The sequence below is a fragment of the Cricetulus griseus genome (assembly GCF_003668045.3).
Source record: "Cricetulus griseus strain 17A/GY chromosome 1 unlocalized genomic scaffold, alternate assembly CriGri-PICRH-1.0 chr1_0, whole genome shotgun sequence".
Lineage (NCBI taxonomy): Eukaryota > Metazoa > Chordata > Mammalia > Rodentia > Cricetidae > Cricetulus > Cricetulus griseus.
In genome coordinates this window covers 69,923,302-69,943,351 of record NW_023276806.1, presented here as the reverse complement: position 1 = coordinate 69,943,351, position 20,050 = coordinate 69,923,302, and the positions used below count along the sequence as shown (strand labels likewise).

At 47.3% G+C, this 20,050-nt stretch overlaps 1 protein-coding gene across 3 annotated transcripts in view; it reads right to left on the bottom strand.

Annotated features, from left to right (window-relative positions):
- The window catches only part of Fhdc1 (FH2 domain containing 1), a 38,873-nt gene extending 19,067 nt beyond the window's left edge, over positions 1 to 19,806 (bottom strand). The window contains exons 1-4 of one of the 3 annotated variants that reach the window (XM_027392964.2): positions 19,669 to 19,806; positions 12,626 to 13,260; positions 3,310 to 3,371; positions 2,421 to 2,523 (exon numbers count right to left, since the gene is read on the bottom strand). In XM_027392964.2, coding sequence (XP_027248765.1) covers positions 2,421 to 2,523; positions 3,310 to 3,371; positions 12,626 to 13,123 — 663 coding nt within the window. In that variant the 5' untranslated portion in view covers positions 13,124 to 13,260; positions 19,669 to 19,806. Of the gene's footprint in view, positions 1 to 2,420; positions 2,524 to 3,309; positions 3,372 to 12,625; positions 13,261 to 17,722; positions 18,032 to 18,762; positions 18,879 to 19,668 lie in introns of those variants that run through there. The other 2 variants (XM_027392963.2, XM_027392962.2) reach the window with 2 other exon arrangements.
- Between the last annotated feature and the right edge of the window lie 244 nt (positions 19,807 to 20,050).

Sequence of the window (20,050 nt, the reverse complement as noted above, 5' to 3'; positions counted from 1 at the left end):
AGATTTCTTCTTCAGCATGGAGTGCTGGAGTGACCATCAGAGCAGGCAGCTCAACCAGCACCTTCTAGTTGTGTTCACAGGACACTGAGATGGTCAGTGGAGCAGCAGCCCACAGCAGGAGCAGGGCTGGCCAGCCTAGGTGCCTCCCACCCCCACCCCTGCATCCCTGGCATGGGAACCACTGGCAGACAAAAGCACACCCAGAACTTTTATTTGGGGCCCGCCTCTTCCTCTGCAAGGGCAAACCACATACTGGAAGAAAGATGAACAAACATGCCAGATAAAAGATAAGTGGTGAAGGGCAGAGAAATTCCTGATGACAAATTAACCTTGGCTTGGGTTAGCCTGTTAGCTGAGAAGGCAGGGCCAGGAGACAAAACGGCTGTTTCCGCTCATATTTTTCAGCATGCTGATAAGGTTACTGGAGGATTCAAATGACACTTGCTCACACCGGCGGCTGTGATAGCATAAGTGATGAAAGGGCTTCAAGACCACATGGTGTGAGGCACACAGTTTTGACAACCTTTGCCCTTCCTTCCTCCAAGAAAGGTAGCAGAAGGCAATGGAAAGAACTACTCAGGGTCAAAGAAAATTAGGGTTCAAGTCCGCCTTCTCTTGTATCACCCAGCAACCCTGAGTCACCATGTAACCTGTGAGAGCCGATGCAATTTGCAAATAAGGCATATTTCATGAGGTTCCTGAGAAGAGAAAATGAGGGAAAGGCTACAGAATAATCACCTCTGTGACTGATGGGCTTTATCTGTGTTCGTCACTGGACTAAGCCCTGTAAACACAGCACCACTGAATATCATTTTGTCTCGGCTAGTGCCTGGCATAAGAGGGCTTCAGTAAATGTTAAGGTCTTTGCCGTGCTAAAAATGAGTTCTGTGTTACACCTGGGGCATAACAGCAAATGGCTGTTATGCACACACAAACATTTATTAGTGTATTTCTGCCACAGTTTCACAGTTCCAAACCTCTCATTTGGCTCAGCTTCCTCCCTGACCTCACCTCCAGAGACAAAGATGCTGCAGGGTCCTCACAAGTCCTCACAGACCTCAAAATATTCTTAGGGCAGCTTCTGCTTCCCCTGCAGCCCCTTGGACCCCTGGGAGGGATGACCTGGCAGGGTGTTTCTGCTGAAGTTGAGTGTGGAGGGTGTGGTGAGCTGTAGTCAAGAGTCAGTAATGTAAACAAGAAGCATGACCGGACTGTCACACATTTAGACTGAGGATGACCCTGCACAGGAGACTGTGCTCTGGCCTGTGTCAGGGAGCCCAAAAACATTTCAGGAGTCCTACTTCAGGCTTCTTTGCAATTAGCTCACTAACGGAGGGGGGGGGGCGCAGAGGACCCGGTGACCTGGATAGCTTTCAGGTGCTTTTTCCTCACTTGGCCCTGGACAGTCCTGTTCCAGTGACATCCACAGAACTCAAACAACAAAACAGGATCACTTTGACAGCTATTTGCTCTTTCGAACAACTTCTCTGTGTTTTCTAATCATTTCTAAACTGGACATGAAAAATGCCGATGTTAAGAAAATGGTCCTCAGCCTCCTAGCTCGTCATGGCATGAAAGTGCTGGCAGCCTCCCTCAGGCCTCATTTACTGTGAGGAGCCTTCTGAGCACTTCCACGTGCACTGTCAAATTTGATATTCCCTTAAAAAAAAAAAAACCGATGAGGTCAGTTAGTGAGCACTCAGAGAAACCCCAAGGAGAGTGAGGAAAGAGGCCATGCAGGAATACAATTTCAAGAGCAAATTAGTCTTTCCCCACCTCCCTCGGTGCTGGATCTCAAATCTAGACTACTCACATGCTAGGGAGGCTAGTCTGTCCTCTTATGACGCTCCTAACTACCCAGCAACTGACTATTCTGGTCCAAACACAATACTTTTCTACCACGATACTTTCTGGGACCACAGCAACATCCCCCTTTGAGTTCACTACACCCTGTGTTAATACTCACCTACATTTACACTCACTTTATCCAAAACAGCTTTTCTTTTCCCTTCTTCAAATCAAAACAAAAAACCAAGGTGTAGGTACAATAACTTGGGTTCACGCTAAGCAAAGGTCAAATGTTAAGATGATGGAAAAGTGTGCCAAGTAGCATTCTGGCTGCATAAATAGGGCTTAGTCATCTTGGGAACCGATGAGGTAAGGGTCATTGTCCTCCTTTTACAGGTGAGGAATCTAAAGTTCGCAGGTGTTCAGAACTTTGCCCGAGATTCTCAATTATGGGACGGCAGGCACCATCTGAACAGAGACTGACTCTGTAAACCTGGCTTCTTCTATTGGATTAGTCACCTTTGAGTGTGTGCAACCCCCTGTCCCCAGGAAGGACAGGACTCTCACACTCAGAACATGAAGCTTCTCTCACCACTCCAAACACACAAAAGTCAACGTGCCAAGTCCCTCACCTCTTCTGACTCTGGCAAAAGCTTAAGGATTTCTCGAAGCATCTCTGATCCGTAGTGCTCACTCTTTCCTTGGTGGATATCTTCTACAATGGACTGAGGAGACCTTGAAAAGATAAGGAATTGCATTTGCTGGTGTACCACCAGGGACACAAGCCTATGGAAATTAAAGCAAACACATCTCTTTGCCCTTTCTTCCCCATGATTCTTCCTGGTCCAGAGGCCCCACCAGCTCCACTACTGGAAACCACCCTAAGGTTCCTTCCTCTAGGAAACATCCCCAGGAATCCCAGGAAGGCTGACAGACAGCAGCACCCACCATGGCATCTTTGAATGAAAATTTTGCCCGATGAGGGGTTCATGAGGTCTCGCCCCTTACTGAGGCACTGTGAACAATTAATGGGTGCTGGGGCGGGGGTCATTTTCCTCAGTAGTATAGCCACTGATAAGCTGGACACGTTCCTGTAAATAACCCCTCACTCATGTAAGCAACCATAATTAAACTCAAGAGGTTAAAAAAAAGACATTAAAGTCAAAGAGGACTTGTTGGGGAGAACAGTTTTAGGGATGTGGGAGAGTGATGAGAGAGGGTAATGGGGAAGAAATGCCCTAAATTCTGCAGATACGTATATGAAATTGTCAAAGCATTTAAAAGACACACATACTTCCTTGACATACAGGCCCTCCATGGACACTGCAGGGCATTTCTTCCTTACTTCAAGATTGTGAGCTCACAGCAAAGACACACTTGTGGACCCACGGAGCCACCCATCCAGGAAGGACTGGAGGAGTGTGGAATGCCCCTAGCTCAGATTATAATTTGAACTTCAGCGCAGTCACACCTTCACAGCAGGCATATGGCTAAAATTCCAGACATGTACAAAAATCTTACTTTTTAAACTGCTTAAGAAATATCCCAATGTTCATACTTCGTTTTGCATCCAAGACGGTAACCTGTAAGAAAACAGATATGTAAAATGTTTTAAATATAAATAAAAACAACTGAGCTGAGGCGTTGTTGGTGCACGCCTTTAGTCCCTGGAGGCAGAGGCAGGCAGATCTCTGTGAGTTCCAGGCCAGCCTGGTTTATATAGTGAGTTCCAGGACAACCAAGCCTCTCTCTATATATATAGAGAGAGACCCTGCCTCTAAACATCAAAATAACTAAATAAAAATAAAATAATAACAGCTGGAAAAGACAAGAGAGTTAAAAACCCACTTGGTGGGATATTTGTACATTGTGTGAAGATACATTGCTGTGATTGGTTTAATAAAGAGCTGAACACCCAATAGCTAGGCAGAAGGTATAGCCAGGACTTCCAGGCAGAGAGAGGAAGTAGCAGGAAATAATTAAGGCACAGAGGAGATGCCAGGCAGACTCAGAATAAGTAGAACACACAGAATGAGATACAGGTAAAAGCCACATGGTAGACAAAGAGTAATAGAAAGATGCATTATTTTAAGTTATAAGAGCTAGGTAGGAACAAGCCTAAGCTATAGGCTGAGCTTTCATAATTAATAAGAGGTATCCATGTAGTTATTTGGGAGCTGGCTGCTGGGACAGAGACTCATTACAAACCTTAAAATATAATACTAATAATGTACAAGGGAAAATTTCTAATATGTAAATCTGGTAATTAACACGCTCCTAATATAGTTTAAGAATATTTTTTATCATCTCCCAAAACTTCTACTAGAACACTGTATTTATTTCCTTAGCAGTAAGAATGACACATACCACTGAGTGTGGTGGCACACAACTGTAACCCTAGCACTCAGAAGGCAGAGATAAGAGGAGGAGTTCTAAGCTAGTCTAAGCTACATAGTAGGTTGGAGACAAGCCTGGGCTACATGACAGTCTGTCTCAATCCTGCTTCCCCAGCACCATAAATAAATAAATAAATAAATAAATAAATAAATAAATAAATAAAAATTCATTTTGGGGCTGGGTAGTTCAGTGGTAGAGCACTTATTCAGCATGCCCACGGCTCTGGGTTCTAGTCCCAGAATAACACACAAAACATGTTTATTATACTAGTATATACATTCAAACAGATAACTTTTTTTTTTTTTTCGAGAAAGGGTTTCTCTGTATTGTTTTGGAGCCTGTCCTGGAAATTGTTCGGTAGACCAGGCTGGCCTAGAACTCACAGAAATCCACCTCCCTCTGCCTCCCAAGTGCTGGGATTAAAGGTGTGTGCCACCAAAGCCCAGTAAACAGGTAACATTTTAATTAAAAATTTCTTTTACATATAGTCCATACCTAAAAGTAGATATATTAGCATAGCAGGAATCATATGAGAGTTGAAATAGCAAAATAAAACAATGGCTCTGCTGAGTTCCAGTTCTGATTCACAGACATAAATCATCCATTCAGGAGGAAGTAAGGAAGTACTGTAGCCATGGATGGTGCACACCTGTGATCCTAGCACTCAAAAGGCTGAGGCAGGAGGATTTCAGAAGTTCAAGGCCAGTCAGAGACTGTCTCAAAAAAAAAAAAAAAGTATCCTACATTTTGTTTACTTGGAAGTTAAAAAAAAAATGTCTTTTACCAGGAAGTCTCAGATCCATACACTTATCTCCTCATTTTCCTGTCTCTAAGTTAGAAGGCACCGAGTAATACACAGTTTTATTGTGTAGACCAGGCTACCCACAAAGCCCCAGAGATCTGCCTGCTGGAATAAAGCATATGGACCACCATGCATGGCATCATATGGAGTCTTTTGATTTAGCAGATGCTGACATAGTTATCTCATTGTGCCATCAAAACCCAGACTGGACTGTAACAAGTTTGAAATGTTCAAAAGTAATAATTTGAGACAATCTTATTAAACTATAGATTACAACTCCTGGGGGTTTGCTGAGAAGAGATCTCTACCTCAAGAGGTAGATATCCATGGTAGAGGATGGAAGATAACCTAAAACTACTGACATCTTTTCCAATTGTCTTTTAGTAAAGAGAGGCTAGATGAAATAGAGACAAAGGGAAATTTGTTGAGAACAAATGAGAATCAGGTTTCAGGCCAAATTCTGCATCTCAGGGTTGCTTCAAGTTTGTAAGTAACAAGCAAGACCGTTAATGTCACTTCCTGGCTATAAGGTTAAATTTTTACAAGGTATGGTTGCCTCCTTTTGAAGACTAATCTTAAACAATCTCATTATTTACTAACCTATGGGTTTATTTGATGTTAACACAATCACCTGCCAGCCATAAAACAAGCTTCCAAGCTGAGAGGACACCCTCCTTACTGGGATCCTACCCAGGGACTGTGGTTCAAGTTCAGTGTGAAGGAAGAGAAAGAAAGGGGAATAAAGCCTGCAAAACCTAACATTCTAAGGAGGAAAGCTCCTGCTAGAATGAGGAATCTCAATTGATTAAGACAGAACACTGCTCATTAAAACTTGTAAATGAAAAGGCCACACAAAAGGCCACACGTACAGACACGTACACTGATACAGTTGTGTTCCTGTCGACACAGAATGGAAACAAACCTGTTGTATAATTCTCTTACTAAACTGCCACCTCTTGCTGTTTTTAACCCTGGACTGTAGCATCCTTCCTCCCCATACACTTCCAACTCCACCCTCATCCTGTTCACCCTTCCACCCTCTGGGGTTTTGTACACTTGGCATAGGTCCACACAGCCACCACTGCTGGAAAAGCAAGGGGAGAAATTACTCTTATCCCTACTTGACAGTTAAGGAAACCACCTCAGAGATGTCCTTTTGTGGCTGTCCCAAAGCAGTATTGGAACAGAGTGGGAGCCTGGTTCTCTCTGACTCCTCTCACCTCTAGTTCCTGTGAGCTTATACTGGTGGGTCTCCCATGGCATCAATAAATGTAGCTCCCTCCCATGCCAAGGTGGGAAGGTCCCGCCAGAAAATGGGGACAGGTATGTGAAAAGCAGCCAATCACAGCATCTGGTTGTTAGTGTGGAATGCCTGCTGACATCATGTTCTCACCAGGTAGACCAGTCTCCAGGAGCCTAATCCACCCCCAGAGAGACGGCCAACATGCTCAAGTCACAGGCAGCTCTAGCTTGTAGGGAGATGTCTCCAGAGGCCAAGCAGTTGCTGAAATTGGTCACAGTTGGTCAGTCCCTAGGGAAAAGCCTGGGTTGGCCATGACTGATCAGCTTACCAAGAAAACAAAGGCCAGTGCTTCACCCAAACAAAGAACAAGAGACAAAAACGCTAACACTTCAGGACAGCCCTGCTCTCAGGCACCCTTGGCTTTACCTAGTGCCTGATTTGGCCTTATCAAACGGGAGTCTTATAACAGTTATAAAGGTGTTTGTTAAAGCCCTTCAAAGAGGGTTATCAAGGCCCATGTAAGGAGCTTATCTCACTTCCCAAACTCTGGCTGCTACAGAGCTAGTGTTTCAGCTTCGAAGCCCTTTAGGACTGGATGGAGCCACACACATAGTGGTACTTGAAAGAGATCCCAGAGGGCTATAAAAGCTAAGTCCGAGGAGACAAGCTACTAAAGCTAGGGATCTGCCAATCCAGCCATGAAGGCACTGTCACCTCCCCCTCCAGCTCTGTCCCACCTGTATGCGACACACCAGGTCCCCCCTTACTACCCCCTTTCTCTCAGATAGGCATAGAACCCAAAGCCTGGAGTGTCATGCAAGACAAGGGCCCTACCACAACGCTTGCTAACCCCCAGCCTACAGTTCTAGTGTTTTTTCCCTTAGCATCAGTTGTTACAAAGCCCCACCTCCTGTATCCTTTAAAGAAGAAGAAACTTGTTTAGACTGTAAGAAACTGTATAATATTTAGCATCGTGACCATTTCTGGGTGTACAAGTCAGTAGCACTGTGTGTATCCACATGGTATATATGATGCCATTCAGCTCCAAAGTGCTCACATCTTGCAAGACCAAAGCCCTGAACCCATTAGACAGTAGCTGCCTGTTACCACACCTCGTCCTAGCTGATGATCCTGACTGGTACCTTCTATTGCCATGAGTTTTTCCGTCCTCTTTCTCTATTTTTAAGTGCGTGCATGCATGGGTATGTGCGTGCGTGCGTGCGTGCGTGCATGCGTGTGCGTGCATGCGTGTATGTGTGTGCGTGTGGTGTATTTATGTACATTGGTATGCAAACATGTACGTATAGGCCAGGAAACAACTGCCTGAGTCATCCTTAGGAACACTGTTCACCTCCTTTGACACAGGGCCTGCCATTGGCCTGGAGTTCACTAGTTAGGATAGACTGACAGGCCAGTGAACCCCCGGGATCCAGCTGTCTCCACCCGCTACTTGTAAGGATCACAAGCATGCACCACCACATCAGCATTTTCATGAGGGTCCTAGGGGTTGAACTCAGGTCCTTGTGCTTTTGAAGCAAGCACTTTACTGACTGACCTATCTCTCTAGCCCGTTTGGTACTTCTAGGCAGAATTAGAATTCCTCTGTGTGGTGGGCTTGTTTCATTTATTTCATTTAGTTTTCAAGGTGAAAGAAAAACTTCAGTCTCTTGGTATGTTTCCTTGGTGGTGGGTTTGGGTTTTGTGGTTTGGGTTTTTGGTTTCCTGTTGCTGGTGTTGAATCCTGGCCTTGACTTTGCTAAGCAAGATCTCTATCACTGAGCCAAGTCTCAACCCTTTAAACCACTTTCCTTTCACCTTATGAAAGGGGACATCTTTACATTTGCCAGTCACCTGAAACAGTGGCTATATCCACCCTATTCAAAACCTCAGAGCAAAACTATTTTAAATCTTCTTCCTCTCAGTACAGGCTTCACTTCACTTTGGTCTCTGACATTTTTTCACTGTTTTAGTTTTGGTTGGCTACCTATTGGAACCCCTTATTTTATGAGGGGCAAAAAAAAAAAAGAAAAGAACCTGAAGCTTATATATTGTTTTAATCTATCCACTATCTTGTTCTACAGTTCTTGAGTGCGAGCACTTCCCAGAATCTCAGAACATACTGGGAATGTAATCATGACTACAGGAGAATGACCGGTTCTCAAATGAGGGCGTGGGAGGATGAAGCAGCATTGCTCATGCATCTAGAAAGAGCCATCATTCTTGCAGCCTCCTTTCTTGCTCTGACTCCTCCTCTTCCCTCTTCTCTCATTCCCATCCTCCTCTTCCATTTACAATGTGTCAAGAGTCACTCACTGTCACACCACGGTGAATGACAGATGGTGAGCTCCAGTTCCAACCTGTCCTTGCCTAGGGTGATGGGCACTTCCAGCTGGGTCATTCTATCTGTTTGCTTTAGAATTCACCAACTTGATAAATCATATTGTTATCTTAAAGAGTCACTCAAGGGGGCTAAAGAGATGGCTCAGTGGCTAAGAGAACTTACTGCTCTAGCAGAGAACCCAGATTGCATTCCCAGCACCCACATGGTGGCTCACAACCATCTGTAACCCCAGTTGCAGGGATCTGAACCCCTCTTCTGGCCTCTGAGTGCTCCTGCATGTATGTGGTGTGCATCCAGACAAGCAAACACATACAGTAAATAAATAAACATTAAAATAAAATATTTTTAAAGAACTGCTCAAATTATAAAGGGAGACAAAAACCCAACCCAACTAACACTAACTAGCATTGGGAGACAGAGATTCAACCAACACCAGTGTTGAGAATTCAAGACATCTGTGATGGATGGACAGGAACTTGGCAACTTCTCAGGGATAGCATCAGTGAACTGTGAAATGAAGTCTGAGCTGAACCTTTTATTAGGAGCCCAGTATATATCAGTGTATCTCCAATTGCTTTATTACAGCTTAATTACTATGACACCATCACATCTGTGATCTCCCAAGTTAATTTTTAGTAACAAGTATACAAGGATGGTAGCATTTCATAACCTCCTCCCCCCAATTTACTATTTTAAGTGCTGCTCTTCCTATGCCTGCCATTCCCAAACCAACATCTTCCCTACCCTCCAGCAAATTCTTCTTCTGGAGCACAATGGAACTTTCTAGTAATGCTCTATAAGGCTCTTTAAAATGAAAACCAATCATATAATATCAGGCCATTTCTATGTGAGGTTATTATACGACAAGGTACCTACCCTGCTCCTCTGCACGTCTGAACCTCCAGAATTATGGCCTGCTGTGACGTGCTAGTGTCTGGGCTCAGGAGCAGGCCCTCCAAGGAACACACTGCTCAGCATGTTCGCCAGGGCACCCGGACAGAGGGTGAGGATGATTGCTTTTGACCCTGGACTCTACTCACTGCAGGGTGAGCTGGAAGATTTATGGCTAATCTTTGTCAGAGAGTACCCTGCTGAACTATAGCTTCTGTAGGAGATGAACCCAGTCAGGAAAGAAAATGGCACACACCAGCTTATTTCCAGTCGTGTTTAAGGGAATGTAAGGAATTGAAAATAATCCCCAGTGATCTCTTAGGTGGCAATATCAACTAGCATGAATGTAAAAGGACCAATCTAAACTCCTTACGGTGAAGAGCTGAAGGGCTGTCTCATCTCTTGGCCATGCTAACTTTAATATGCTGTCTCTCAGAGTCAGGCCCATGAAAGTCACAAGCACTATCTCTGCACCACAGCATCATTCACAAATAGTAGAAGTAACACAGCTGCTATCCAAGGGATTTGTAACAAATGTGGTATAAGCATACAACGGAATGTTGTGTGGACTTGATTCTGACACATGCATGCTGCAGCTTAGATGAACCCCGAGGACATTGTGCTAAGGGAGATAAATCAGTCAGGAAAAGACAAAATACTGCATGATTCTACTTCTATGAGGTCCCTGGAGTAATAAAATTCACAGAGACAAAAAGAAAAATGGAGCTGCCAAGGGCCAGAGGGAGCAGGGATGAGAAGTCCTTGTCTAATGGGTATGCAGCTCAGGATTTTGGGTGGAAGTCCTTTGGAGGTGGATGGTGATGTCTGTACCACAATATGGATGCACTTGATACTACTATTCAACTAATAGTTAATATAAATATGTAATTTATAATGAAATATATACTTTTAGGGGGGAGGGTTCAGCTCAGTATTAGAATAATTGTCTCACATATGCAATACCCTGCATCCCATTCTAAGCATCTAAACACTAACAACAGATTCAGGGGCTGGAGAGACAGCCCAGTGGTTATGGTCACTTGCTGTTTATATAGGGGTTTATACCTGGGTTTGGTGAGCACACACAGTGGCTCACAACCATCTGTTAATTCCAGTTTATTCAAATGCCTTCTTCCAAGGGAACCATATACACATGGCACACAGACACACAAGTAGGTACAAACCTTAACACATAAAAATCAACTGAATAAATCTTTTAAAAATTAAAAATAATCTTTAGAGCTAGAGAGAGAGCTCAGTGGGTAAAGTGTTTGCCAAATAAGCTTGATGACCTCCTGAAATCCATCATTTGGATGGGTTCCTCAGAACCCACGCAAAAACCGTTTACCACAGTAGCCCAAATTCCAATCCCAGCAGAGACAGGAAAATCTCTGGAAGCTCCAGGACCGGCTGTCCTGGTATTGAGTTGTGGTGCACAACAAGAGAGACCCTGTCTCAAAGAAGATGAAAGACAAGGACCAACAGAGAAGTCTGATCTCCACCCACGCACCACGGCATGCAAGCACTCCTCAATTTAAGTGAACAGGCACACACACACAAGTTAAAAATAACTCCTTTAAAAAGGAAGTTAAAGAAAAAAACGTGAAGTCTGACGTAGGCTGCAGTGATGGCAGAAGGTGGACAGAAAGACATTTGCTCCTGAACTTAGGATCTGGCCTGCAAATGGACTACTCTGTGTCTGTCACAACTGAGCATGGTTCGCACGAAGCACAGCTTGCCTGCTTCCTCTCTCAGGAGCTCTACCTTGCTCTTTGCCTCTCAAGTGGAAAGCAATAAATTGCCCTTACCACTCTGAAATTTCCCCAACTCCTAGAGGAGGCCGCTTCTCTCAGCTGAGGGCTGCCTCCCCAGGGACACACTAAGCAGAACCCCTCTGTCAGGTGCTCCTCTGGGACATATACCCCAAGTCCACACACACCTGTCCAGTCACCTCAGCGAGGAGAACTAGGAGACAAGGGTGAGACGTGACCAGCTGTGCAATCAGGAACCTCTGTTGGGAGCTGGGCCAAGGCTGGGGCACTAAGGAAGTGACTTCTGAGTCCCTTCCAATAAGGAAAGAGCAGTTGACCAAATGAAGGGACAGACAGAAAAGCCTGTGATCAGTACTGATGACACCATGGCTTCTGATGACCGACTTTTCCAATTCGCCCACAGTTTATTAGATGCAACAACCCTGGTCCCTGTGCTCCCTGTATTTATAAGAAAGCTCTCAGCAGTTTCAGGGAGATCATACAACCAGCTTAAGGGACCCTCAGGGCCTGGTGGAAGAGGTTAATGTGTTCCTAACCCAGGAAGAGAAAAGAGGTCAATACTGTTGGCTCAAGAATTCAATAATGCATGGAGTGAATACTTCACCCCAGGGCCCCGCCCACTTCCTTATCTGGGCAGCTCCATCGATGACCTATTTTCTCTGCTCCTTTACAACAGAATTAAAGCCAAGGATTTATATTGAGTTGTATTTGTGTTTGGTAATTTAGCAGCTGTTTCCCCTTCAAAGTAACACATTTAGTGTTAACTGGAAACATGCTTCATATAAAATCTGTCTCAAAATAGCTTGATGTTTTGGCTCTTTAGAAATCCATCTCCACAAAGGCGGTAACTGGATTCAGAGATCTGAGGCATGGAGGCCATCTCAAAACACATGCTGAGGGCACACTAGAGGAGAAGGAATCTCAAGGCAGTCTAGTAATTATGTCACTTAATACAAGGCATTTGATCTCAGATGGCCCCAGTTCATCCCAGATAGCTAAGCTCTGGAGCCCTCAGCCGTCCATCCCAGGGGAGACTACAAACTCCAGGTTCCAGCTGAACTTCTCTCCCTGAGAAAACTACAGCAAGTTTGCTAGCTACAGGGTGGTGCTGAGGCCAGAGCCCAGCAGCCCCAATTCATGTGTTCTCTGTATGAGGTCATAATCCATGGGGATGCTTGGGAGGATCCTGCGAGCACTCCCTGCACTTTGCTGCTCAGCTCCAACTCATCGTGTGAGCCCTTCCTGTGCTTTCCACAGCACATCTAGCTTGCATGCTCTCATTTCTCAGTCAAATTTCCCAAATTATCTGAAACACGCAATTTCAATACAGAGTGGCACGGCCACAGGCCTCTGCCCTTTCCCTTCCTCCCACCCTCACGCCCCCTTCTCACCTCTTCCCGGGCATCCCTGAAAGATGAATTCAGAGCTCCTCCTCTCCTGGGAAGCGAAGCCTTGGAGGTGTCTTCTTGCTGCCCAAAAAGCTCCTCAATGGTCTTCTTGTCAATCTGGTAGTGCTGCTGCTGCTTGGCTGCTAAAGTCCAGATGTTGGTCTTGCCACGAACTTGCTCCTCTGGAATGGTTTTCCAGAAAAAGCTCCGCATCCGTTTCTTCTTACCCAGGGAGCTGTAGCCATTCACCTGAGCAACTGGGGGTAGTCCAGGAGGAGGAGGGGGGATAAGTGGTCCCCCAGGAAGTGGGGGTGGCAGAGGAGGAGGTGGGGAGGGGAAGAAGCCCTCCCCTGAATGTGGACAAGGTGGAGGTGGAGGCGGTGGAGGAGGAGGTGGAGGAGATGCAGAGGGTGACGTCTGCCCAGTCATGAATGCAGCTGCCGTGGCAAGAGTCCCATTTTCTTTATCGCTGGCCAGGGAGACACAATTCATAACATGCATAGTACTGTTGCCTTCTAAGGAGCTAATTCCTTGACCTTGGAGAAGCAGACACAAACATCAAACTCGGGTTGTACTTCTTGGCCCACGAGTCTTCTGCCAGAAGAGAAGGCCACTGTGCCTCATGCCAGCTTGCAGACCTGTGAAGACACAGCAAATTCAAAGTCAGTGCTGGCAAAGGCTTTCACACTAGCTCTTCCCCCTTCAGGGGCCAGGGTCGGCTGGCCCACAATGGGTAGATATTCATGTCGAGAGGACATCTCAAAGCATACTGGAATGAACACATATTCTTCTAAACCCAAACCACATTTTGCTACTGGGAAAAGCTGCCAAAAGATCAGCAATAAAAACCAATTTGGAAATCTCCCATTAATCAATGAAGCATGTATGTAACCAGTGCCTGCTGTAAGATCAGGAGTGTTCCCTTTATGAATAAACTACTTGTTTACTGAGACGGTCCTTCCTCTCTTGGACGATGCATCCCAGCCCTTAGGGAAACTGCCCAAATTGCTGAAGCATTAGCTGCTTAGTGACCCTGCCTTTTTCCAGTCTGGACATGCTTTCTCCAATCACTGGGTCAAAAGGCATCTTCCATGTTGAAGGGAGCAGGTGGGGCACTTAAAGAAGACAATAATAGCTCAGCTTGTTTCCCTGGAGCCAGGTCACCATGTTCCTGTTCCACAGGGTGATGTGGTTCCCCCAACTAGAGAAAAGTATGCCAGGACTATTACATCACCCCACTAGACTTGCATTTTCTCCTCTATAAAATTACAGTACATTAAATGACTCCCATCACCCCTTCCAATGCTGTCATCACAGAGTCTAGAAAAGCCACTTCAGAGACCCTAAACTTGTCACCCGCCTTGTCTGCTACTGTGACACTATTACAAAGAGGAGATGCACAAGGACACACTGCCTCTATCAAGTTCACCACATGTCTAGCCCTTATCCATAGAACTCACTTATCTTGGAGACCTGTATTTTTATGGACCTACAGATGTTTGTTTTTGCCTTTATACTTGTCATTACTAACCCAGTGAGAAACAGGGTCAAAATAACCACATTTCTCATAAGGAGGCAGGTGAGAGAGGGGGTGAAGATGTGAAGAGGAAACTTTTTACATGACTTTTCTGGCTGTAATTATCCACTTATGTCATCACTGTTGGAGCCTCGACTTGCAGGCACAAGTGGATCACACAACACCGGGCTACACAGAAGTAAACTGTCTGCGATCACTAATTCAGACATTATGAAACATGGCACATGCAACCAAATATAAGAGGCAGGACTCCCTGGGGAGCAGGAGTGGAGTCTAGAGACACTGTCCCCTCAGAGCCCAGCTCTGCAACTCCCTCGAGCTGCAGTCTGAGCAGAGGTGGATGACCTCACCTACATTTCAGCATTTTTCATCTATGAAATAGGAGAATACCTTTTCCACCGGCTTGCGTAAGAAAAATGTGCAAATTCCAGAAAGTCGTTAACTCTTTCTAATAATATGCACTGTTTCCCTGTATCTTTCCAGATAATACATTTGTTTTTAAAACACTTCTAGGGGAGGGCTCTGGATAGATGGCTCTGGGGCTAAGAGCAAATACTGCTATTGCAAGGACTCAGCACCCATGTCAGGTGGCTCGGAGCCACCTGCAACTCCCGCTCCAGGGGATCTGACTCTTGGGCCTTCAAAGGCACCTGCACTCAAGCACACATACTTGTGCAGATACATACACATACATATATATGTACTAATACACATACATACACTCATCCATACATATATGCATATCAAAAATAACAAATTTGAAAAAAATATGTCTTAGGTTTATAGATGAAGTGCCAAAGTCCTGGCTGCTAGAAATATATGTAATATCTTCACTTTGGTACCAAAGGTTGTAAATAGTGAGATATTCCCCCCTCTCTTAATATGCGGTGGCCACATGTTAAATTGTTCGTCTCTGTTAGAGGACAAATACATTTATGAAACATTTAATTGCCTAAGGTTTGTTTATCTATTTATTTTATTTGTGATGCTGGGGATTGCCCCTGGGCCTTTTTGCATGCCAACCAGGTGGTTCGCCATCAGCTGCTGAGCTTATAGCCCTTTTTTACTTTGGAGCTGGGCATTCAACCCACATGCTAATGTTCTACCACTAAGGTTCCAGTTCAGTCCCTGAAAATTTAAGTACTGAATAGAAAATAATATTCCCAATTACTAATTTGATACTTTAAAAAATCATCTTCATGATTTCCTGTGTACAGTCCAGGGGTATCAGTATATTCAGCTGTCAACACTGGGTAGTAGCTAAGTAAAGTTATAAGCATGTATCTAAGCTAACTTCTGGTTCACTAGCGATGGAACTGGCTTTTAGAAGGAGTTTTCATAATTATCATTAGGGGCATAACTAGGCTGCCTTCATAGCTGGCACCCCTAAAGCAATCATGACTCATCGTCAATTACAGTTTATAGTTACATTTGAACTCCTCTTTTTTTCAAGACTGTGCAGGTAATTCTGGCCGTTTATTCTTACATATTTTATATACTTTCTGTGCATACAATAACCCTTAAAAAGTTGCTAATTCTCCAATTCACTTCCGGTTCCATATAGACCGATGTATTTTTATATCAACCTACCCCTCACCCCCATCTCAGTGCTGGGGACTGAACACAGAAGCTTCATACATGTCCGGCAAGTCCTCTAGCCCAAGGCCCTGACTTGCATCCCCAGCACTGTGGGAGAGGGGAGAGAGAGTAAGCTAAAGCACTGTCTGACCTGGAAAGTAATAATTCATTCTCTATCAGCTAAGTAGACTTAAAAGTGTAGTGCATATGTAGAGACACTAAGAAGGTGAATACTCAAAGCCACTATGACATCATCAATCACTGTCTTCTGATGTCTACCCCACAAAGGACTAAGACTTTTTGAGTACTGTGCTGTTCACTTGCAATAGTTAAGAAGTGACACAGGAACTGTGCATTGATACAATTCTATAACCACTTCTCACCCTGGGAGAAGAATGTCATGTTAAGAAGTTAAAGGAACCAAGGGAAATGTACCATACTGTCCCTGGTCCCTTCATCTGGCACCCCCCCCCCAACATTCAAAGATCTCAGTTCCCCAACAGCATCTAATGAGTTGGTTCCCTGGCAATGATTAGCTAGCTGTATGCTATATGCTTTTATTCCCATTACTTCAGTAGTGCATGCCCACTACCAACACTAGGCAGGTTTCCAGTGCTGAGGTGGTGGGAAAAGGTGGGCACAGAGAGCATTCTAACTCCTTCCAGTCACATGCAGTATTAAAACAGAGGATGCAGAAAACATATTCTATGGTACTGTCCACAGTAGAGGTGACACTGCACACTCTCAAGGGCGCTGGGAGAAAGCAGGTGATGCAGACACCCTGACAGATGACACCCCTTGCCTGTTTCTCACAGTTGGCAGTTGGCAGCAGGGACAATGGAATCAGCCCTGGTTCTGTCTGGGAACCATCGAGTATCCCATCAATCTCCCCAAGACAAACAGAGGCAAGCTTGTATTTAACATCTCCCCAACATGGGGACCTCAGCATCAGCAGCAGGGAGGAGGCTGTTAAATGTGGGGCTGTCACAAATAGGCTCTCTGAAGACAGAACCCACCTTCAAGTCCTCTGAGTGATAACCATGGCCCTCGGGGGCGGAGGCGGGGCGGGGTTGTTGCTGTCTCTCCCTCTGGAGAGGATGCTGCTCAGTTGAGCATCTTTTAACTCGGATTTCAATATTTCGGATTTCACATAAGCATATGATCAGCCAGCACCCAGAGTTAGAATAAGAATGTCCCTAAGAATTCCTAGAAGAATTGTTTGGCTCCTGCCTAACTGCTAATCAGGGCTTTCTCAAAGGAGGGTCTATAAGGCTGTGTTCAACAATAATAAAAAGTGACACAGAGCCAGATGGCTTTCCTCTTGCATCCTGACATGTGTCACAGATGAGGCCTAGGTTGGAAGTGCAGGCTGTACACCTGATGAACTGAGAGGACAGAAAAAGCTCGAGCTATACAGTTGGGAACAGAGGGACAGGGCTGGGGAAAGTTCCTGTCTTTCCAAAACACTATTCCCTTCTTTCTACTGCCTCCTTAAAACATCCCTCCACCTCGTCCTGTCTTTTCAAACCCTTTCTTGATTAAGAAACAGACTATCAGTTTGCCAGCAACACAGCCTGACTTGGCACTTCAGCCTTCAGCGAGAAACCATGACGGCAGGTTTAATCTGTCACATCACATAAACAAACATTCACAGCTGCGGGAGAACGCCTGTTTCTGAATGCACATTTTCAGTTACTTCGCTCGCTCCCAGTCCCCAAACCAGGAAGAATAGGCCTGAGAGTGCCAAAGGATGCTCCTGGAGGGGCAGAAGCTCCGGACGGGCAACTGGGGACCAGATAGTGTGTCCCGCGGAGCAACCAACTCAAGGCAGAATTTCTTTAAACACTATTAGCTCCAGGTCTTTATGAAAGTCGCCCCGACCAGGCAAGAAGGGAGCAGCCAGGACACGATTTCTTTCCAGTCAGGAAGTCTTTGCCCACCACCACCTTTGGTCTCTAGTACCACGTTCTGACGGATCCACTCACCCAAAGGCCACCGGCTCTGCCGGCTCCCGCTGCGCTTAGCCGGAGTCCCCAAAGGCCACCAGCGTCCAGCAGCCTTGCAGCCTAGGACCCGAGACGGCAGGCAGGCTCCGAGTGGGCGGTCCCCCGGCCGCGCTAGCCCAGAGGCCGCCTTATCTGGGCCGGGAAGGCGCGCGTCGCCGCGAAGAGACGCCCACACGCGCCGCGCAGGCTCCGGGCTGGGACAGTGGGAACAGCCCTCTCGAGAAGGGTTCGACCCTACGCCTCCAGGAGGGCCCGGGACGTCCCAGTCCCGGACCAGCTGAGAGGCCATTGGAGTGTCCGTGCCAGCTGCGCAACCCCTAGGGGCTCCCCCGGTGCCGACCCGACCCGGGGTGGTTCGCCCTGTCCCCGCCGATTTCGGGTGTCCAGTTCTCTGCGGAGCCCGTGGTTCTATGACCAGTGGTGGCCCGACTACGGCTGCGGCGACACCGTGTGGTCCCCAGGGCGGACTCCGAGGAGAAGGGCTCCCGGCCGCACTGCGGCTCTACACCAAGAGAGGGGATGAGCCCGCGACAGAAACGCAAAAAGGAGACCGGGGTTGGAGGCGGAGACCCGGCACGCGCAGGAACCTGGGGTGACTGCCAGCCCGCCGCTTCTTCCACGCGCTTCTACAAGCGCTGGTGCCACTTCGGACGTGAACTTCCAGGGAGGTGTTCAGGCGTGGGAAGCCCCACAACAACCACTGTGGCAGGGGCGAGTCCTGGATGAGAGGGATTCCTGAGATCTGCGTGACCTGAGCCACCCGCGTAGGTGCCAAGCAAGCTAATCGAACCTCCTGAGGTCCCACCCGCGGGCAGCGCCGCACCAAGCTCGGGGTCCCATGTGGGGCCAGCCCGGCGCGTGTGCGCCTCGGGGCACAGGGCCTGAGCTCACAGACCGGGTCCCCGGACTGGGGTGCAGAACTTGCGCTTCCTGGCATCCTCGCCTCGCCGCCGCACGGCCGGGCATCCCCTAAACACATCCTCGCTGCCCCCGGTCACCCAGTCCAGCCCCGCACTCACCACGCCCGCGCTCCCGGCGCCCGCGCAGCCTCCGCCCGCTGTCCCGGCGCCTCTGTCTCTCCGCAGGACTGCAGGCCAGGGACCGCGAGGGGGCAGGGCGATGCGGAGGGGCGGGGCCGCTGCAGGTAACAATGCTCCTACCCGGCTGCTGCTCCAGCCGGCCGCAAAGGGCAGCACGCCCTTTCCTGCTCGGCTGCCTCCCTCGCTCCCCCTTCCACCCGAGCAGCACCGCCACCGTGCTCGCCCTAGCCAGCTCCGGGGCCCCGAGACTAGAAAGCCGCCGCCCAGCACGCTGCTGCTGGCACCTGAAGACCGGCGCGGAGCTGGGCGGGCAAGCACAGAGGGAGATGGAAATTGCTGCAGGGCGAAGATGAGCCCTTGGTGTCCTAGTGGAACGAGGGAGCGAGGGGGAGGCGCCACATTCGCCACTGAGCAGGTCACCGCCTTCCACAAAGGAACCTCTGCGGCCGTCTCCTGGACACCCTCCCCGGCGCACACGCACCTTCGTAGGCACGCACGCACCTTCTTCACACACATTCACACACCTCCGCGCGCCAGCACACTCCGCTCCACGATAGCTTCTCCCCGGAGCGTTTGGGCAGCGCTAGGAGAGCTCCCTGGCGGTCGCTCCGGAGTATTCTAGAGGTCAGGTCCTCTGTACCGCACGCCAATTTTTTTCTCCCCCTTTCCCCTTCCCTAACTCTCCCCTTCCGTCCCCTCCCCTCCCTTATATTTTTTCCTCAATGATGGTAACAAACTTTTCAGCTTTATTAAAGAAAAAAAAAAGTATGGCAGACCTGGCTGAATGAAGGCGCTCTGTCTGGGAACTGGGAAGAGCCCGCCCACTCATTAAAAGAAACAGGGAAGTCAGTCTAATCGCAATTTTTTTTTTTTTTTTTTACTTACCCTAGTGACTTGCGACGCCAGGCAGGGAGAAGTTGAGTAGTCAGAGAAAACTTATCCTGGACAAACCGGCTGCTGGCACCTCAGCTGCTGGGGCGGGAAGCGCCCTCTGCGGGAATGAAGTCATCCTACTCTTTTCTGGGTGTGCCCAGATAACTGAACAGTTTTCCCAAGCTCTAAAGCCCAAGGACTTCCAGTTGCTCCACCAGGTCTCCAGCTCCTGGACACCACGACACAAATCCTCACCTCCTAACGCAAGCCTTGCACAGGGAAAGAGAGAGTACTAGTTCCAATCAGCCCACTATCCAGACCCCAAACTGCCTGCCTATTTCTTGATGTTCACGATTCAACACGCCCACTCACAAACACTGAAAATATCAAGGCC